General features: G+C 41.2%; 1 protein-coding gene and 1 long non-coding RNA gene across 3 annotated transcripts in view; one reads left to right on the top strand and one right to left on the bottom strand.

Moving 5' to 3' along the window:
- Positions 1-16,337, bottom strand: part of LOC135182349 (uncharacterized) — a 68,171-nt gene that overhangs the window by 48,479 nt on the left and 3,355 nt on the right. For both annotated transcript variants that reach the window (XR_010305178.1, XR_010305179.1), the window contains exon 2: positions 10,890-10,949. This is a non-coding gene — a long non-coding RNA (uncharacterized LOC135182349). The remainder of the gene's footprint in view (positions 1-10,889; positions 10,950-16,337) is intronic.
- HRH1 (histamine receptor H1) lies at positions 1,887-15,863 on the top strand. Its single transcript, XM_064156349.1, has 3 exons — positions 1,887-2,355; positions 8,615-11,704; positions 15,481-15,863. The coding sequence occupies exon 2, from the start codon at positions 8,723-8,725 to the stop codon at positions 10,172-10,174; it is 1,452 nt and encodes a 483-aa protein (XP_064012419.1). The 5' UTR covers positions 1,887-2,355; positions 8,615-8,722; the 3' UTR covers positions 10,175-11,704; positions 15,481-15,863.

Here is a 16,337-nt window from a genome sequence, read left to right as displayed (position 1 = left end):
GAAAACACAGCAAAATAGCTGTCAGGCAAGACCAGCACAAGCTTTATCCATCTAGCACATGCTACTGCTCTTGTCATATTAGGCACCAACAGGAATTTGCAACGATTTACTCCTGTCATGATTTCTGATAAAGCAGAACCTGAAAGTTACATTAAAAGTGTGATTTCAGAATTTCTTGCAGCAATCTGAAGCCTAATAATCTGCAGAATTAAAACCAAGAACAACGCTCAGGAGGCCATTTAACTGCTAGGTTTAAATAGAATTAGACCCAGACATTGACAGGCACTTGTTAGCCTGTTGCTCCTTTTTTCTGAGTGAAAATGAATGGTGGTGTAAATCAGTACAACATCACAAACCACAATCATTTTGGTTTGGCTGAAACTCTACCAAAGTTAGTTTAAAAGGCTATGGCTATGAATTTCTTGACAAATGAAATATGAGTTGGAAGTTTATTGTAAAGGGAAACTGGAAAGGCCTGCCAAGCTTTGTGTATTTTATTAAACTCTTCTCTTAAAGAAGCCTCCAGTGGTGCGAGCTTGCTGGCAGATGTACAGACCCTCATCTCTTACACAACCATTTTGCAGTGTAAAGCTCTTTATCACCTTTCAGTTACTGCCCATCACCAATACAGAGAAGTTTTTTTCACAGGACTGCTCTGTTCATCTGCAGAACCAAAAACTTCCATGAGAGAGTGATTTAAAACAGACACAAGAACATATTTGTTCAGAAATCAGTTTTACCCTAATTGTAATGGGGCACTTAACACTATTCAAGAGCAAGGGATTGCCTTAGAATCAAGAAAGCAGGATATTACTATAATAGCTCTTATCTGATAGAGGTGGACTTTTTAGCAAGGCCATTACCTGCCTAGACTGAGTGCAGGAACACAAGCATTCCCCACTGTTTTGCGGTTAGCCCATGGTGGGGGGAGGGAATTGTGCAAAGTTTGAAGCACTCTGCACCAGTTTGACAGCCAATGTGGTTACCAAGAGCCTGACAACTATGTTTGCAAAAACATCATTACAAGAATTCTTGATGACTTACAGAAGAAGTAACAAAACACTCTTTGAATCCACACAGTCCTTTCTAACTCATTTCTAAACATTTTACCAAATGAAGGGAAAAGAAGAACTCCTGTAAAGAAAGGAGTGAAAAATGATTACTCATTTTCCCCTGGAAAAAAACCCAAACCCAACTCCTGTGTGTTTAATACAGAGCCTGTGGAAGTCACCAAAAAAAAAATCACTTTAACAACTATGTGCAATAATCACAGAATTGTAGAATAGCTTGAGCTGAAAGGGACCTTAAAAACAATCTAGTTCCACCCCTTGTCATGGGCAGAGACACCTCCCTCTGGACCAGGTTGCTCAAAGCCTGGTTGTAAATATTTCCGGGAATGAGGCATCCACAACATCTTTGTGCAACTTGTTTCATAGTAAAGAACTTAAATATTTTAATGTGTTCTACATGTGAGATTTTCCAGGCCTTAAACATGTCTAGAGGGTGGTGAGGCAGTGAAACATGCTGCCTGGAGAAGTTGTGGAGGCTCCAAGCCTGCAAGTGTTCAAAGCCGGGTTGGATGGGGCATTGAGCAAGCTGGTCTAGTAGGGCGCATGGCAGGGAGCTGGAACTAGATGATCCTTAAGGTCCCTTCCAAACCAAACCACTCTGATTTCAAACTAGTTCTGTAAGGCAACTCTACTAGAAGTCAGTGCCGGATACCAAGCCACTAAAGAGCTCGTTCCTGTTCTCGGAGCAGAGGTGGCGTCCCTGCGGCCAAGTCAAGCGCCGGGGTGGTCACAACAGGGAACCTGATTTCCGACCCTCCACTGTCTGCCGGATTTACGGCAGGTGAATCAATCTCCGCTCCTCGCCGCGACCAAAGACTGTCTCCGTCTGCAGAGCACACCGCGGGTCACCGCCCTGCCCACACCGCAGCCGTGCCCGGGGGCTAGCGGGCGGGGGCTATCGCGGCCCCTCCCGGCGGACCCAGGAGTTCTCGGCACGGACCGGGCCGGGGCGGCGCATCCCGAGCGGAAAAGCCGCAGCGAGCGGAGCAGAAGTGTCGGTCCTCGGCTGCCCGGGTTGAAGGGGAGCGGAGGCAGAAGACCTCTGCGCTTCCCACGGCAGCACAGAACAGAAGGGCGAAAGTCTGCAGCGGGGAGAAGCCGCCGCCAGCTCCTTACTGGCAGGGCGGAGCATCCCACCCCAGGTGCTCCATCTCCTGCCTTGCCCCTCCAAGGGACGCAGACCCCGACCGAAGGAGAAGAGGAGCAGCGAGGAGCAGCCGATTCTTGCGAGCCCCGCGTCCCCAGCCCGCCGGAGCTGCCGGTGGCCGGTCCCCGTGCTGCGCCGGTGAGTGATCGAGAGCGGGAGGGGCAGAGAGAGCTGGGGCAGGGGTAAAGCGGCGGCACCCGCTGCTCGGGACGGCAGGGGAGCCGCAGGCCAAGGCTCCGGCTCGGGGGAGCACTCCCATGCCTCAAGCGCCGCTCAGCCTGGCCTCCAGCAGCAGAAGTGCTGGGACTGAGAGGAAGGGATGCAGGAGCCGAACAGGCTGCCAGCACACCTAACCACCACTAGCTCTTCCTAAGCACGAGTTCGTTCCCTAATGAGCTGCACTTCAGTAGTTTTTGGAGGGAAGATTCACAATATTCACCTGATTTACTTTGACCCCAATAGGTCTTCTTCCCTTTTTTTCTTTTAAGTATTAAGAAGATATTTCTTCTTATGAATTGCAATATTAGTGTTATCATCCTGACCAGACACTAACTCTGGAGCAAGAGAAGTTCTACAATGTTTACTCTCTTCTGAAGAACACCAACACTGGATCCTTAGTAGGTATACTAAGAGCTAGAGAAGAGAAAACATCCTAGAGGATGTGACCCTGAACTTGAGAAATCCATTTCTGTTGAATCTAAATGACTTTTGTTGTAAAATAATCTTTAGTCCACATCAAGCAGTTCCTCAAAAAACAGAGAAGTTAGTCACAGGTTCATCAGGTTACACAAGTGGTTAACTTGTTCTATCAGACAACAAGGCTTCCTTTACCTAAATCCAGTTCTTTCTCTTGGAAACCATTAACCTACACAGTGACTATTGTATTGGGATGTGCAACTTTAACAGCGTAAAGACTAACAACTCTTTTTTACATACAGTATTTTTGGTTAGTGATTCTCCAGTCTTAGTGACTCACCAAGTCACTTGGAAAAAAACAGACAGATCTCAGTATATGAACGACTGCTTGAGCTACATTTTCAAAAAGTTAACTGCATTTCAGGTGCAGAAAAATTAAAACCAGCTAGTTTTTACAGTTCATCATGGGTGGGAGTAAGTTGTAACACAAGGTAGAATAAAAGAGAAATAAAAAATCTGCAGATTTCTTGCTGCCCCTCTATGAAAGATGCCCTAGTTTAGTAAGATGGATTAAAAAGGCAGTACAACATGAAAATCCCCCTCGTTTATACAAGACTTTACAGCAGTGGCTTTGGTTGTTACATCAAAGCACAAAGAAGTTCTTAACCATCACAACAATTATTTAATATGTTAACACTTATAGATTGCTCAAGTCTCTTTTCTCAAAGTAGGTAATAGAGTAGGGAGATAAGACTTCTCCAGCACTGACAACAGCATTTAAATACCATCTTAAGAGAGCATACTGACAATGAACTAGATGATGCTGATGATGTCCAGGCTAGCAGGGAAAAATAATACCATATCTAGAAGCTTTAGGATACTGGTCATGATGGGTTTTCCCCCAGTCTCTAAGCAAGAATAACCCATATATGGGAAAACCTACCACAGAAACAAGCCTGGGGTTTTGCCATGCAAAACACTGACATTTAGTACAACTTAAACCAGAAAGATGAGCCACTGGAAGAAGAGTTTAATAGAAGTCCAAGTTTACACTTTGAGAGTCAGGATATACTTTGGAACATGTCCATCTTCTGTTAGCAATTTTGGGTTTAATGCTTACAAAATATAGGCTCAGCAAGGAAAAGGAAGGGAATAAAAAAAAAAAGGGATATATAACTCCTGATAAGGTTAAGACTTAAAAAAAAGAATATTTTTCTTCATAAAAAAAACCCCACCACATATATGGCCACACATCATAGTAAAATACTACTGAGAAAACTATTAAGTAGTTGATTATACTGCTCGACACATGTCTACATCAACAACTTAAACTTAGGAAGGTTCAATATCACTATATAAAAACGAAGATTAGCCATCAGAAAAGAGTGGCATTATGCAACCTGGGGGGTGGCACAGGAGAGGAGAACAGAATGAACCAGAAATCCCCAGGCAGGCATCCAATAGATTTTTAAGTCTCACTTCATGCATCCAGCACTTATACTGAAGCTATACTTTCAGACTATCCCAATTTAGGTGACACTACTGGAAGGTAAAATACAGTGTTTAAGATCTCTGCCTACTAATATTGACTCTATCAAGGACACTGTATATAAAAAAACTCTCTGCTCCAAGCCTGTATTCCTCAGCATGGATTAGAACTATCAGTGATACAATCATTAACAACAATCTCTAAAAACAATAAACCCATCAAATTTCAAGTGGCTAGCACTACACAGTCTTGCTGAGGATTCTCCAGAAGGGCTTCATTTTAAACTTTAATACATCAAAGAGAAAAAGTTTATCTTCTTTCCTAGAACATATATATTCCACTAATAAATAATCTTACTGCATATAGCCAGATACTGACTGCTACCGAATTAGGTGAGATTTTTACTCTGCTTGGCAGATATTTGATCATGTACTTTGCTCACTGAGTCCAAGGATCATAGACCCACTATGATCCATGCACTAGAAGAAATTCAAGTTGGTTATAGCATTAAAAGGTAATTTGTTGGGTTTTCCTTTTTTTTTTTTAATGTTATTCCTGGAAATCACTCTTCCATTTTTGGACTTCCTCACCCCCTTCTATTCAGTTAGGTAGCTACAGTTTCCATTTGTTTGTTTTTTTCCCTTTCCTAAACTGTTTTCAGTTTCTAATCCAACAGCACAGAAGTTAGTGCACTCACCAGTTCTGCTTGACGAGTAATGAGCATGCATCTGTATTCCTGGTATATCAGAGCACTCTGCATTCAGACTTATTTTTCTCCTTGAATAATAAGTAGTATTTCTCTAGCCAAGGTTCTGTCACTGGTTGAATGCCTGGGGATATTTAATAACTTTTCCTGATACTATTCTTGTTGCTTTCAGATTAATCATACAGCTATTAAACTTTCCTCTCTCTAGAGGAAAGGGCCAAAGCAGGATTAGGAAAGACCTGGTAAAGCTCAGGGAAGCTGTAGTAGAAAAGTGAAAAAGCAGAACGTTTCAGCCAGGAACAAAGCAGGAGGTATTGGAATGCACAGGAGAATACACTAAGCTCAAACTCTTCCTTGGCTTTCCATGTCTGCTTTCAACTATGGATTTACATCTCCAGGAGTTGCAAAACACTGCTGAATATTCACCAGTATTGGAACAACAAAAAGTCAGTTAAGCAGAATGGGATTTGGCTCTAGTGTAGAGATGTCAAAGACACAGATGCTCTATCTGTAATTACACATGGAAAAACAATGCTGCTAGAGTCAATTCTCTCAGAATGACAGATAAAGAACCCCAAACCTTAAAGTCATGGGTTGCTCAATATTGTGTAAGGTTGCAGAGCTCTGTACTCCACTTAGGCTTTCAATACTGTTAGTGAGTTCTAAAGAGAACAAACAAAAGGCTTGGCACGCAGTGAAGCTGGTACATAAATATACAAGAGGAAAAGAAATTTGAAGGGACCTAGATATGAAGATTGTGTTAATTCTGAGACTATTACTGATATTTTCAGTGTGCTCTTATCAATAAACAGTTTAAGATTGTATGCAAATCAAATATTTTCTTTGAAGAAAAAAAAATAAAAATACCTTTCCCCTTCACTACTACTCCCAAGCCTCTGATTAATTATATACATTTTAAAGAGGTATTTCAACTCCTAACCACTCTATACCAAACCAAACTTCACAGGACTGAATTTGGTTTTGGTACTTAGCTTTCTATCTTGGCATGTCCTTTTCATATTTAGAGTCAAGTATTCCTTAGTATTAAATTGTACACTCCTCTATGCATGCTCACACAATTAAATGGTACTGCTGCCAGCATCTTCTGTTCACACCAGGATTTCTCTACACAGGAAAGTGTTTTAGATGCATGTTAAGCTTCCCTTCTTGGGTGTACCTTACACTGTAAAGGCAACTGTCTTTTTTTTAGCACATATTTGACATTTTGCTATATATTGCATGTTATTAACTGTGTGAACACTTTCTTGGATTAACACAGTTGTATTTTGGATTCAGATTCCATTTTTGACAGGTTGCCACTACTCCAAGAATGTTCCTCTAGCCTTGTTTTTCCCCAAGGCAGCATCTACATCAAGAACCACTGAAAATTCACCAAAGGCACACTATACAAGTTTATGCAAAACTAGACAGCCAGGTGTCCAGATCTGTTGGTGATGAGTTTCTTTGCATGAACTAAGAGTCACAAGCAAAACAAGGAATGACAGTATTTTTAAGTCAGAATGCTTGTTTGTTCACATAGTAAATGATTAATTTATAACTCACTGCTCTCAAAATAAGTGTAAAGGAACCATTTAAGAGTGGAAAAAAAATGACTAGTCAGATGCAAGATCTTCAGGTTATGTAGGCTTTTCATGTCAAATCACCTAGAAGAGACAACTTAAGCACAGACAGAATCCAGACTTCCCTTTGACAGCAGTAGACACTTTTCTGACCCAAAACCCATGAACAAACAAACAAAAAACCAAAACAACAAAAAACAAAAAGGGCCCTTTCTAGTCTGAGACAGTGGGTCATTGGAATGGGAGCAGCAGGCAGGTTATTAAGGGTTTTTTTTCATTTATTATTTACAACAAATATCCCTGTGATATTGGCAGGCGTTACCTAGGGAGTTTTTTCTTGCAGAGAAGTTTTGAGAGGAAAATTAATCAAAATACTTTTGCTACCTAAATAATTAAAACCAAATCACTAGAAGCAATAGGTAAGTACAACACAGCACAGGTCATCTGACATTAAATCTTACCATGGTCTTAGCCTGCTGAACAAGAACTTAGTGCTAAGCAATCCTTTTCCTCTTGTAGCTCAGGTTTTTCAAAACCTCTCCATAAGAGTTCTGCCAGGATCTGCTTCTAGAAACTTATTCCCATGTAGTCAGGGCTTAATAGCTTGCACCTGCCCTAATGAGTCAGTAAGGAATCCACTTAGCATCTCCCAGCAGATTCCTTGGAAGAATTATCTCTGTGATACAATAACAAACACATTGCAGTTGCTGAGTTTCCTTGTAGAAAAAGCTCTTTTCAGAGAGTGAAAATTAAAGAAGGCATTTCATAGTGAGGCCAGGATGAAGAAATTCCAAAGAGCTATCCAAGATCTTAGGTTGATTGTCTTCTTTAAAATCTGTTCTATGTTAGTGAGCTTTGGCTTAGTGTAATGAGAGTTAAACCACCCATATGTTGAAACACATTTATTTAGTATTATTCCCTACTGGGAACCGAGTTACAGATAAGGAATTAAACCAGTAACTCCTGAACAGGGGTGCATATAGAAATAGTCTGCAGCCACTAAAAAATGGTGGGTGCCTCGACGAAATGCAAGAAGCTGCTAGTGCAAATCAGTGCTCTCATGATGACTAACTACTGATATTTTGAACCATCATTACTAATAATGATGGCAGGAAGATTAAGAAAAAAACTGGGGGGGTTACAGTCTTTCCTAGAGCACAGGAAATTTCATAATATGGGAAAAGGCTTACTCTTTCCTAGTTATTTTCCACTGGCTCTTACCTTCTCTGTTGTCTTCTTGTCTCCTTTTGCAGAGACTTTCAAGCCCTGTCTGTATGCTTTCCTGTGTAACCTGCCCTAGGTGACCCTGCTTTAGCCAGATGATCTTCTGACATTGCTTCCAACCCCTGCCGTTCTATGATTAATTCTATGACAAAGTTGTGTGGCAAAATGTGCTGATTCTAGCAGAGTGGCAAACATGTAGGAGTTCAATGTAGGCTTAGGGAGCAAGACTGTGATACAAGAGCCAAAGCTTCAAACACAGAATTGTATCAGAGACCAGTAATATAATATTTCTGCAACTAAAAGCAACTTCTCTGCATGCTATTTTGTGTGCAGCCACCTTTGCTTCTTAGGAGAAGCTTATAGTTTTCTCCTTTACAGTTCTGTTGGCCCATGTAGCAGAGGGACAGCTAGACACAAAGACTCCAGTGTTGTCACACTTTTATGGGTCCTTAGAAGAACCAAAGAAGTCACAAATTTTCTTTCCTGTACACAGATGAGAGTGGGGTTGCAGTATGCCTGATATGCTGCTAAATGCCTCTGATGATTTATTGTTATGAAGTCCTATGAAATACCTCCACAAGCCACTTTGGACTGGTTCATGAAGCTTGCTCCAGTGCTTTTTACCACACGCTTTACCCACGTGTAAGAAGTCATTATTTAGGAAAGGCCTGACAGAGGCAGTGCTAAGCTGAAGCACAGGCTATTTTCATGTTTTTATTTTAGTATTACAGTGACTGACCATATTTTGTTTCCTTTCTATAGTTCTGGAATTAAAAATCCCAAAACAATCCAAAACGTTTTCATCCAGGATTGTAACCCAAGATTGAATTTCCAAGACCTGGACAGCTCCGATTTTCATTCTGTGTTCTTATGCAGAAGATGTCAGAAAACATAACAGAGAACTCCACTGGCCCTCAGTCAACAGAGAACTCCGTTAGCCCTCAGTCAGCAGTTCTAGGTGTGTTCCTGGGAAGCATTTCATTGATCACTATTGTCATGAACCTATTGGTACTATATGCTGTGAAAACTGAAAAGAAGCTGCAAACAGTTGGCAATTTATACATTGTCAGCCTCTCTGTTGCAGATCTGATAGTTGGTGCAGCTGTTATGCCCCTGAATATTTTTTATCTCCTACACACTAAGTGGACTCTAGGTTCACCAGCCTGTTTGTTCTGGCTGTCAATGGATTATGTGGCCAGCACTGCATCCATTTTCAACCTCTTCATTTTGTGCATTGACCGTTACCGTTCAGTTCAGCAACCACTGATATATCTCAAGTATAGAACCAAAATGAGAGCATCGCTGATGATATTGGGGGTCTGGCTGCTCTCTTTCATGTGGATCATTCCAATCTTAGGATGGCATGCTTTTGCTAATAATGGGAAATGGAAAGAAATGGGAAACAAGTGTGAAACTGAATTCTCTGATGTCACCTGGTTTAAAGTGTTGACAGCCATTTTCAATTTCTACCTACCCTCTATCTTGATGTTATGGTTCTACTATAAAATATTTAGAGCTGTTCAAAAACACTGTCAGCACAGAAAGCTCAATGGGCCAAATCAATCCTCCTCAGAAATATGCTCCATACATCAAACAAAGGACAAGCTGAATACTTGCCTCCAAAAGCAAATCTTAGATGAGAACATGCCTCCCAAGGACAAGGAAAGCTCCCCTGAGCCCCAAAATGTGGAGGTAGAGCTTCGTTTCAGTAATCCTGAGAAGACTTCAAGGGCGCTTGTTAGCAGTAGTAATGGGAGAGTCCTTAAATGGAACTGTTTTCCTCTCCCCACTGCCCAGTCAGAGCCAGGTCTGGATAAAGCAGGAAAGACAGAAATACACACAACAAAAGAGAAGGAAACTGAGGAGGAGCCTTGCTCACAAGTTAGTGATTTAAGCGATGCATCAGACAACCATACTTTCACAGAGGCATCCAGCATAGAGCATTCCAGTGCTAACTCTGCAAGAGCCTGTGGTCCTCAAGAAAAGACAGAGACAAGGGATTCCAAAGGACTGACCTACCTGAGAAAAACCTGGCAAAGTCTGCAAGGCCATTCCAACAGGCACGATCAAGGACTGCATGTGAACAGGGAGAGGAAAGCAGCAAAGCAGTTAGGTGTCATAATGACAGCCTTCATGCTGTGCTGGATTCCCTATTTTGTATTATTTATGGTAACAGCTTTCCATGGTCATGAACAGTTTCCAGTACTACACAAGTTCACTGTATGGCTTGGCTATGTGAACTCCACCCTAAACCCATTCCTGTATCCTCTTTGTAACCAGAACTTCAAGAAGACATTCAAAAGAATCCTTCACATTCAGTGATGTTGTTCTGGGAGTGGTTTGAGCTAAAAAGCAGCTCAAGGAATCAAGCAAACACATATTCCCGCTGGGTAAGGTAAAAGACTTTGGAAAACCATAATTTATAAACAAGTGTTAGCAAAAGTGGGAAACATTGGAGGAAATGGTAAAGCTTTAATGCATTTGAAGAAGTACTAATTCAGATCAGGATCTGAAAAACTCAGGGGCAATCTCAGAACTATCACTGTGTTGTACACGTTTTACAATTTGAGATTACCTCTATCACCATGTAGAACAAGCTCTGGAGGTACAAAAAGAGATCTTCAATCGCTATAAAACATGCAGATGACAGAAGAAATAAGTAACATTCCTTTGATCAGCCACATCTATTTTTCTCTTTCAACTTACTCCATTAAACACAGGACCATACTGCTTATGAAGTGATATCTGCAAGTGGAGAGACTTTACATATAGCTTCCATCAAGTCATTTACTGTTTTCATATGTCAAGTCATATTGTAACCTTCTGGATCTCCTTCACATCATGCTTGCTTCATTTATTTTACGTCCTAGAAATGTTGCTGAGACTTTCCATGCTCAACATACTATTTGAGAAGGGTATGCTGTTGTTACTAGACTTACACACTATAGCTGATTATAGACTACACAAATGTTCTTCTTCTTACAAGTTGGCAAATAGCCTAAGCATGCAGTGGCAATTCAAACCCATATAGCCTTACCTTGTAGTAGGCAAGCTCTTCCCTCTGTAATGAGGCAAACTCATGAGCAAAACCTCAGGCCTGTAAAACAGAAAATAAAATACATGAAGTATGTTTACCTCTTCTATCCTTTCTATTTAATTGCATTTTACAAACCATGCTGTAAAATATTTCAGGAGAAGCATACAATAAGAGGATACTCCAGGCTGGAAGGGATCACAGGACAACACCGAAGTAAAACCTGCAGCTCAGAGCTGGCCTGGCACCATATTTTTCAAGGTCTTGCCCACAATCTGAATGACAAGCAGCTACAAAAACAGCTTCATGTGGAAAATCTGGGAGGCAGCCTTGAAAGAGAAGTCTGCATTAAGGTTCACTCTGCAAACTTGAAGAATTCACTTGTTCAGCTACTGATATTACCAAGTATTAACTAACTCTCAAAATCATACATGCCCTGCTAGACAATCCATCCCCTCTTGCTATGTTTTGTCAGGTATAGTTCTCCTCCCAGAGGAATTAAACATCGTTCTGCAGCAAGAGTACACAGTGACACATGTTGCAGGAGCTAACTTATCAGGAAACTTACAACTTCACAGAGGAAGTGCATCACAATAAAAAAGACCGATGAGCAGGGAGAAGAATTGAGGCAGAGAAGACCTCAGTCCCTGTATTAGCTGAATATCTCAAGACCATGTACTGCCTTGTTTGTGGCACACTAGGAAAGCATTCATACTTGTTCTCTGCTGTAGAACTGAAAGAAAACCTGAGGAGTATGTTAAAGAAGAAATCCCAGAACCAGATAACTTCAACAGCTAAAGTCACATTTGCATGTAATGGTGAGTCTGCCTTAAGTCTTTTCCATACATTCTGGAAGGGATGTTCAGAGAAGCACCCTTAAGGTTCAGTATAAAAAGAATGTCCTGCCATTCATTTTCTGGTGCAGGTGAATTTTTGTCACTTCCTGAATGCTTTACTGCTTCTGAGACTTCTCACTGATGGAACTGGAACTCCTCCAGCTGAGTACTGTCAAGAGTTTGTTGGAATGAGCTGAAGGGATGTTCTGTATATTCTCTTTTATTATATCAATGGTGAAAAACAGTGGTAGTTTAATACTTGGCAGAGAAAATTTTATTTCTATGTTCCTACTTCATGATCTTCATCTATTTCAAGTCCCTCTGTGCCATATGTGCCTAGCTTGCAAAGTGAATATGACAACACTTACAGCAACAATGCAACACTTAGGAGAATGTTTGAATGATGCTCATGAATTTTGGCTATAATGTAGTAGCTAAATGCAAAATATTATTCCCTTCTGTCAGTTCTATTCCTCTGAATTAAACATCTGAATGTTAATAGTTGTATATAAAGCATCCCTTATCAAATGAAACCCTAATATTAATACATCTGCATTTTGATGAACTGAGAAAATGTGTAATGTGTGAAAGGAATTAACTTAAATTCAGTCTAGTTCAACATGAAACATGGTTGATTAGTTGAGTGTTCTCAATTAGCATGCAGGAAAACCTGCACTCAGGGAACTCAAATCTAGGAGAAAAAAGGCAAAATACAGAGACAGAATCTAAACCCAGCAAAATTCATTCCTCAATTCAGACAACTTTTTGACTACAGGAGCTGTAGCTGCTCAAGTAATAAAATACACCTTTTGATGGACTACAAAGCAGCATCTTCTGTAGCACATGCTCTAATCCAATGGAATTTCACAAGCAAGTGCTCAGATTCACAGCCATTATGATTTGGTTGTTCTTCCCTGTTGTGATATGCAACACCAATTCTATCTCAAATGGTTGGTAATTTAGGTGGTCCCTGAGGAAATAAAAAAAGCAATGCACTGAGTCAGCTACAGTTGCTAGCGTTCACTGCTGAAACATGCTCACCCAAGGGACTCTTGGTCATGACACTTTCTGATTTTAGCATGTGTTAATATATGAAAGAGCAACCTAAACAAAATAATTGGTCTAAAATTTTGATGATTGTAACAAAGATCAACTCTGGTAGAGTTAAACAACATAGAATCAACCAGGTTGGAAGAGACATCCAAGCTCATCCAGTCCAAACTAGCACCCAGCCCTATCCAATCAACTAGACCATGGCACCAAGTGCCTCATCCAGTCTTTTCTTGAACACCCCCAGGGACGGTGCCTCCACCACCTCCCTGGGCAGCCCCTTCCAATGCCAATCACTCTCTCTGGCAACAATTTCCTCTTAACATCCAGCCTAGACCTCCCTCAGCACAACTTGAGACTGTGTCCCCTTGTTCTATTGCTGGTTGCCTGGCAGAAGAGACCAACCCCCACCTGGCTACAACCTCCCTTCAGGTAGTTGTAGACAGCAATGTCCATATGTGGAAAAGCTAAACCTAGGTAAACAAAGCTGTCTGGGTACTTTTTCTCTCCATTTTTATCCATAATCTTAGTGTAATTGTGTTAAGAGTAAAGACAGGGGAAGTTGTCATAGTAGGCTTCTCTGATGTGAGAGCTGTAATAGGTAATAATAAAATAGGAAGAAAGGATATTGCCTATTCTAAACTTCCGATTAGTTAAAATACCTAACAGGTTTTATCTGCTTATTTTGCCGAGTGGGTAATTCAAACGGCTCTGGATGTAAGGGAAGAAGAGGAAAGCAAATTGGGGTAAGGAATGGACAAGTCAATTACCACCCGGGGTCAAGCCTCAGGGGAATATTCCAGGTGTGGTTTCCTGTAAAATATATTCAGTGCTTTCCAGTTAGCAAACAAGGTCAGAGGACGCACAGCTTTAAGAGAACATAACAGATTTCTTGGACTGGAGTTGGGCTTTGATTAAGGTGTGGTGAGAACATCCACCCTCGCTTTTAAGGGGCAGAAAAAGAGCTTCGCAGAGATTTGTGTGTGTGTGTGTGTGTGTCAGTGGCGACACCTAGTGGGTAGTGGGGATAATTCTGGGCCCCTGCATCAAACCCTGTGCAGCACAGCGGTTTATTAAAGGACGAGGGCAATTAGCCGAGTGGCTCCTGCCATCTCGCACATCTTTCTCTTCCCATATTGTTTTCAGGAACTGTGGCACTCAAGAGAAGAAACATTAGCGTAGGGGCACATTTTGGCCACATTCCATCACTAAAAGGATTCCATTACATTCACTGTGAGGCCACTTTGTGACGTGCTGTGATAGGCATGTAAATGAAAACGACTGAAAGACTGGCATTAAAAAATGCGTTTCTAGTCCTAGGTTGTTCGTGGAGAAGTACCATAGACGCCTCTGAATAGTTCTAGAGGAGGCCCTGAATTAATTCTGCAGTCTGGTGTATCTTTCTACTGCTATCAGAGATGCTAGAGGACTAGGCTCAACTTGGCTGGTTTAAGTTGCTAACTATGAAGTGTAAGAATACAGTCGAAAGTTTTGGGGCATGCATTCACTCCACCAAAATGAGAATTAGCTCATTTGGAAATGCAAACATATTCACTTTTGTTTATTGGTTAACTACAATGACAAAATTATTTTCACCAAATTGTTTCTCTGTTGAAGATCTAGAAGATATAAAGAGCAATGAATGTTAACAGTGTGTGAGAAACAGCTCCTGATACTGAATTCCAAACTACCTTAAAAAAAAATTATATAAGTCAGCACCAAAATAAATCATTTTCACATGGTTTTAATCTAAAATAGAATATTATTCTTCCCCTGTACTAAACACTGGTCAGGCCACACCTTGAGTACTGTGTCCAGTTCTGGGGCCCTCAATTCAAGAGAGTTGTTGAGGTGCAGGAACATGCCCAGAGAAGGGCGATGAAGCTGGTGAGAGGCCTGGAACACAAACCCTGTGAGGAGAGGCTGAGGGAGCTGGGGGTGTGCAGCCTGGAGAAGAGGAGGCTCAGGGGGGACCTCACTGCTATCTACAACTACCTGAAGGGAGGCTGTAGCCAGGTGGGGTTGGTCACTTCTGCCAGGCACCCAGCAATAGAACATGGGGACACAGTCTCAAGTTGTGCCAGGGGAGGTCTAGGCTGGATGTTAGGAGGAAGTTCCTCACAGAGAGAGTGATTGGCATTGGAATGGGCTGCCCAGGGAGGTGGTGGAGTCACCGTCCCTGGAGGTGCTCAAGAAAAGCCTGGATGAGGCATTTAGTGCCATGGTCTAGTTGATTGGATAGGGCTGGGTGCTAGGTTGGACTGGATGCGCTTGGAGGTCTCTTCCAACCTGGTTGATTCTATGATTCTTAAACAAGTGTGAGGTATGTACTCTATACACACACAGTCACATAAGCAGACATACCAGACTACTACAAAACTGCCATTTGAGATCTTCACCAGTTAAAAAGACACAGTTTCCCCTGACAAAGATGTACATTTGTGTATGGTAAAGGCTAATCCCATACTGACATCTGGTAAGTGTAACAAGGTTTCCATTTTAAACAGTATTTGTATTGGTTTCTCATTCTGTTTTGTCTACTAAGCTACCTTGTGTTTAAACATTTATATGTTTCAGCTTAAATATGCCTTAAAAGAAACAGACAACACCCATTGCTGTACATTAGCACTGTGTAATTAAAATGAATGCTTACTGTGTGATTGAATCAAAAGCCTGGAGTTAAATCAAATGCCTTTTGTTTTGATCAGCCATAACTTAGCCTTCAGAAACAACATAGACAGACCTGGGAATTGAACTCAGGACTCCTACTCGGACATTTAATTCCTCCTCACCAGATACAAACAAGACCTCACCTCATCGAGGGGTAATGATCGATCCTCTGCATCATATCCAAGTGTGCCTTGCCTGTGCCACAGAAATGAGTGACGATGCTCACAGAAGCCTACCAACACTGCAACTCCAAAACCTAATCTTCAGCATACTTCTACTTCCTTCCACTACTGGTTCAAGCACCCATTTCCACAACAGACTTTTCACGTTGCAGCAGCCCACTGTTGTAGCACTTAAGAGGTTTACAATACAGGACTAGATTTTTTTTTTAAAGTATTTGTAAATAAATTGATAGAATAATTCTGCCAAGTTCTGTCTGTATTTTGTGCTTATGTTCATTGAAAATGTTCTATAAAATTCATTTAAATTCCTAAACAGAAAGCACTACAGAAACCTAAATAAATATTATTATTAAAGCATGTAACAGAATCTAATCTGACCTACGTAGCTCTGAGAAGTTACTTTCTCCAAAACATCTTAAGTCCACATTCACCCAGAATGGATGACTTTGAATCTGTTTCAGTTTTATTGTCATCTTCAATTCCAGGGTGATTTTCCTTTTACTGCAAGACTTTCAGTCTGACCTATGGAAATATGTGCCAAAAACACCCAACAGATTTGCTCCTCATTTTTAAAGAGCCTGTATTCTAGCTGATTACTATTTTCATATTACAGGCACTTTTATTTGCTCATAGATCTCAGAAGGTAAACAACACTTGCAACAATTGATCAACTCCAGCACAAAACTCAGGTTACCTTCCTTACAGCCATTTCC

Source organism: Pogoniulus pusillus, chromosome 16, assembly GCF_015220805.1.
Source record: "Pogoniulus pusillus isolate bPogPus1 chromosome 16, bPogPus1.pri, whole genome shotgun sequence".
Classification (NCBI taxonomy): Eukaryota; Metazoa; Chordata; class Aves; order Piciformes; family Lybiidae; genus Pogoniulus; species Pogoniulus pusillus.
This window is presented reverse-complemented; position numbering and strand designations above follow the sequence as displayed.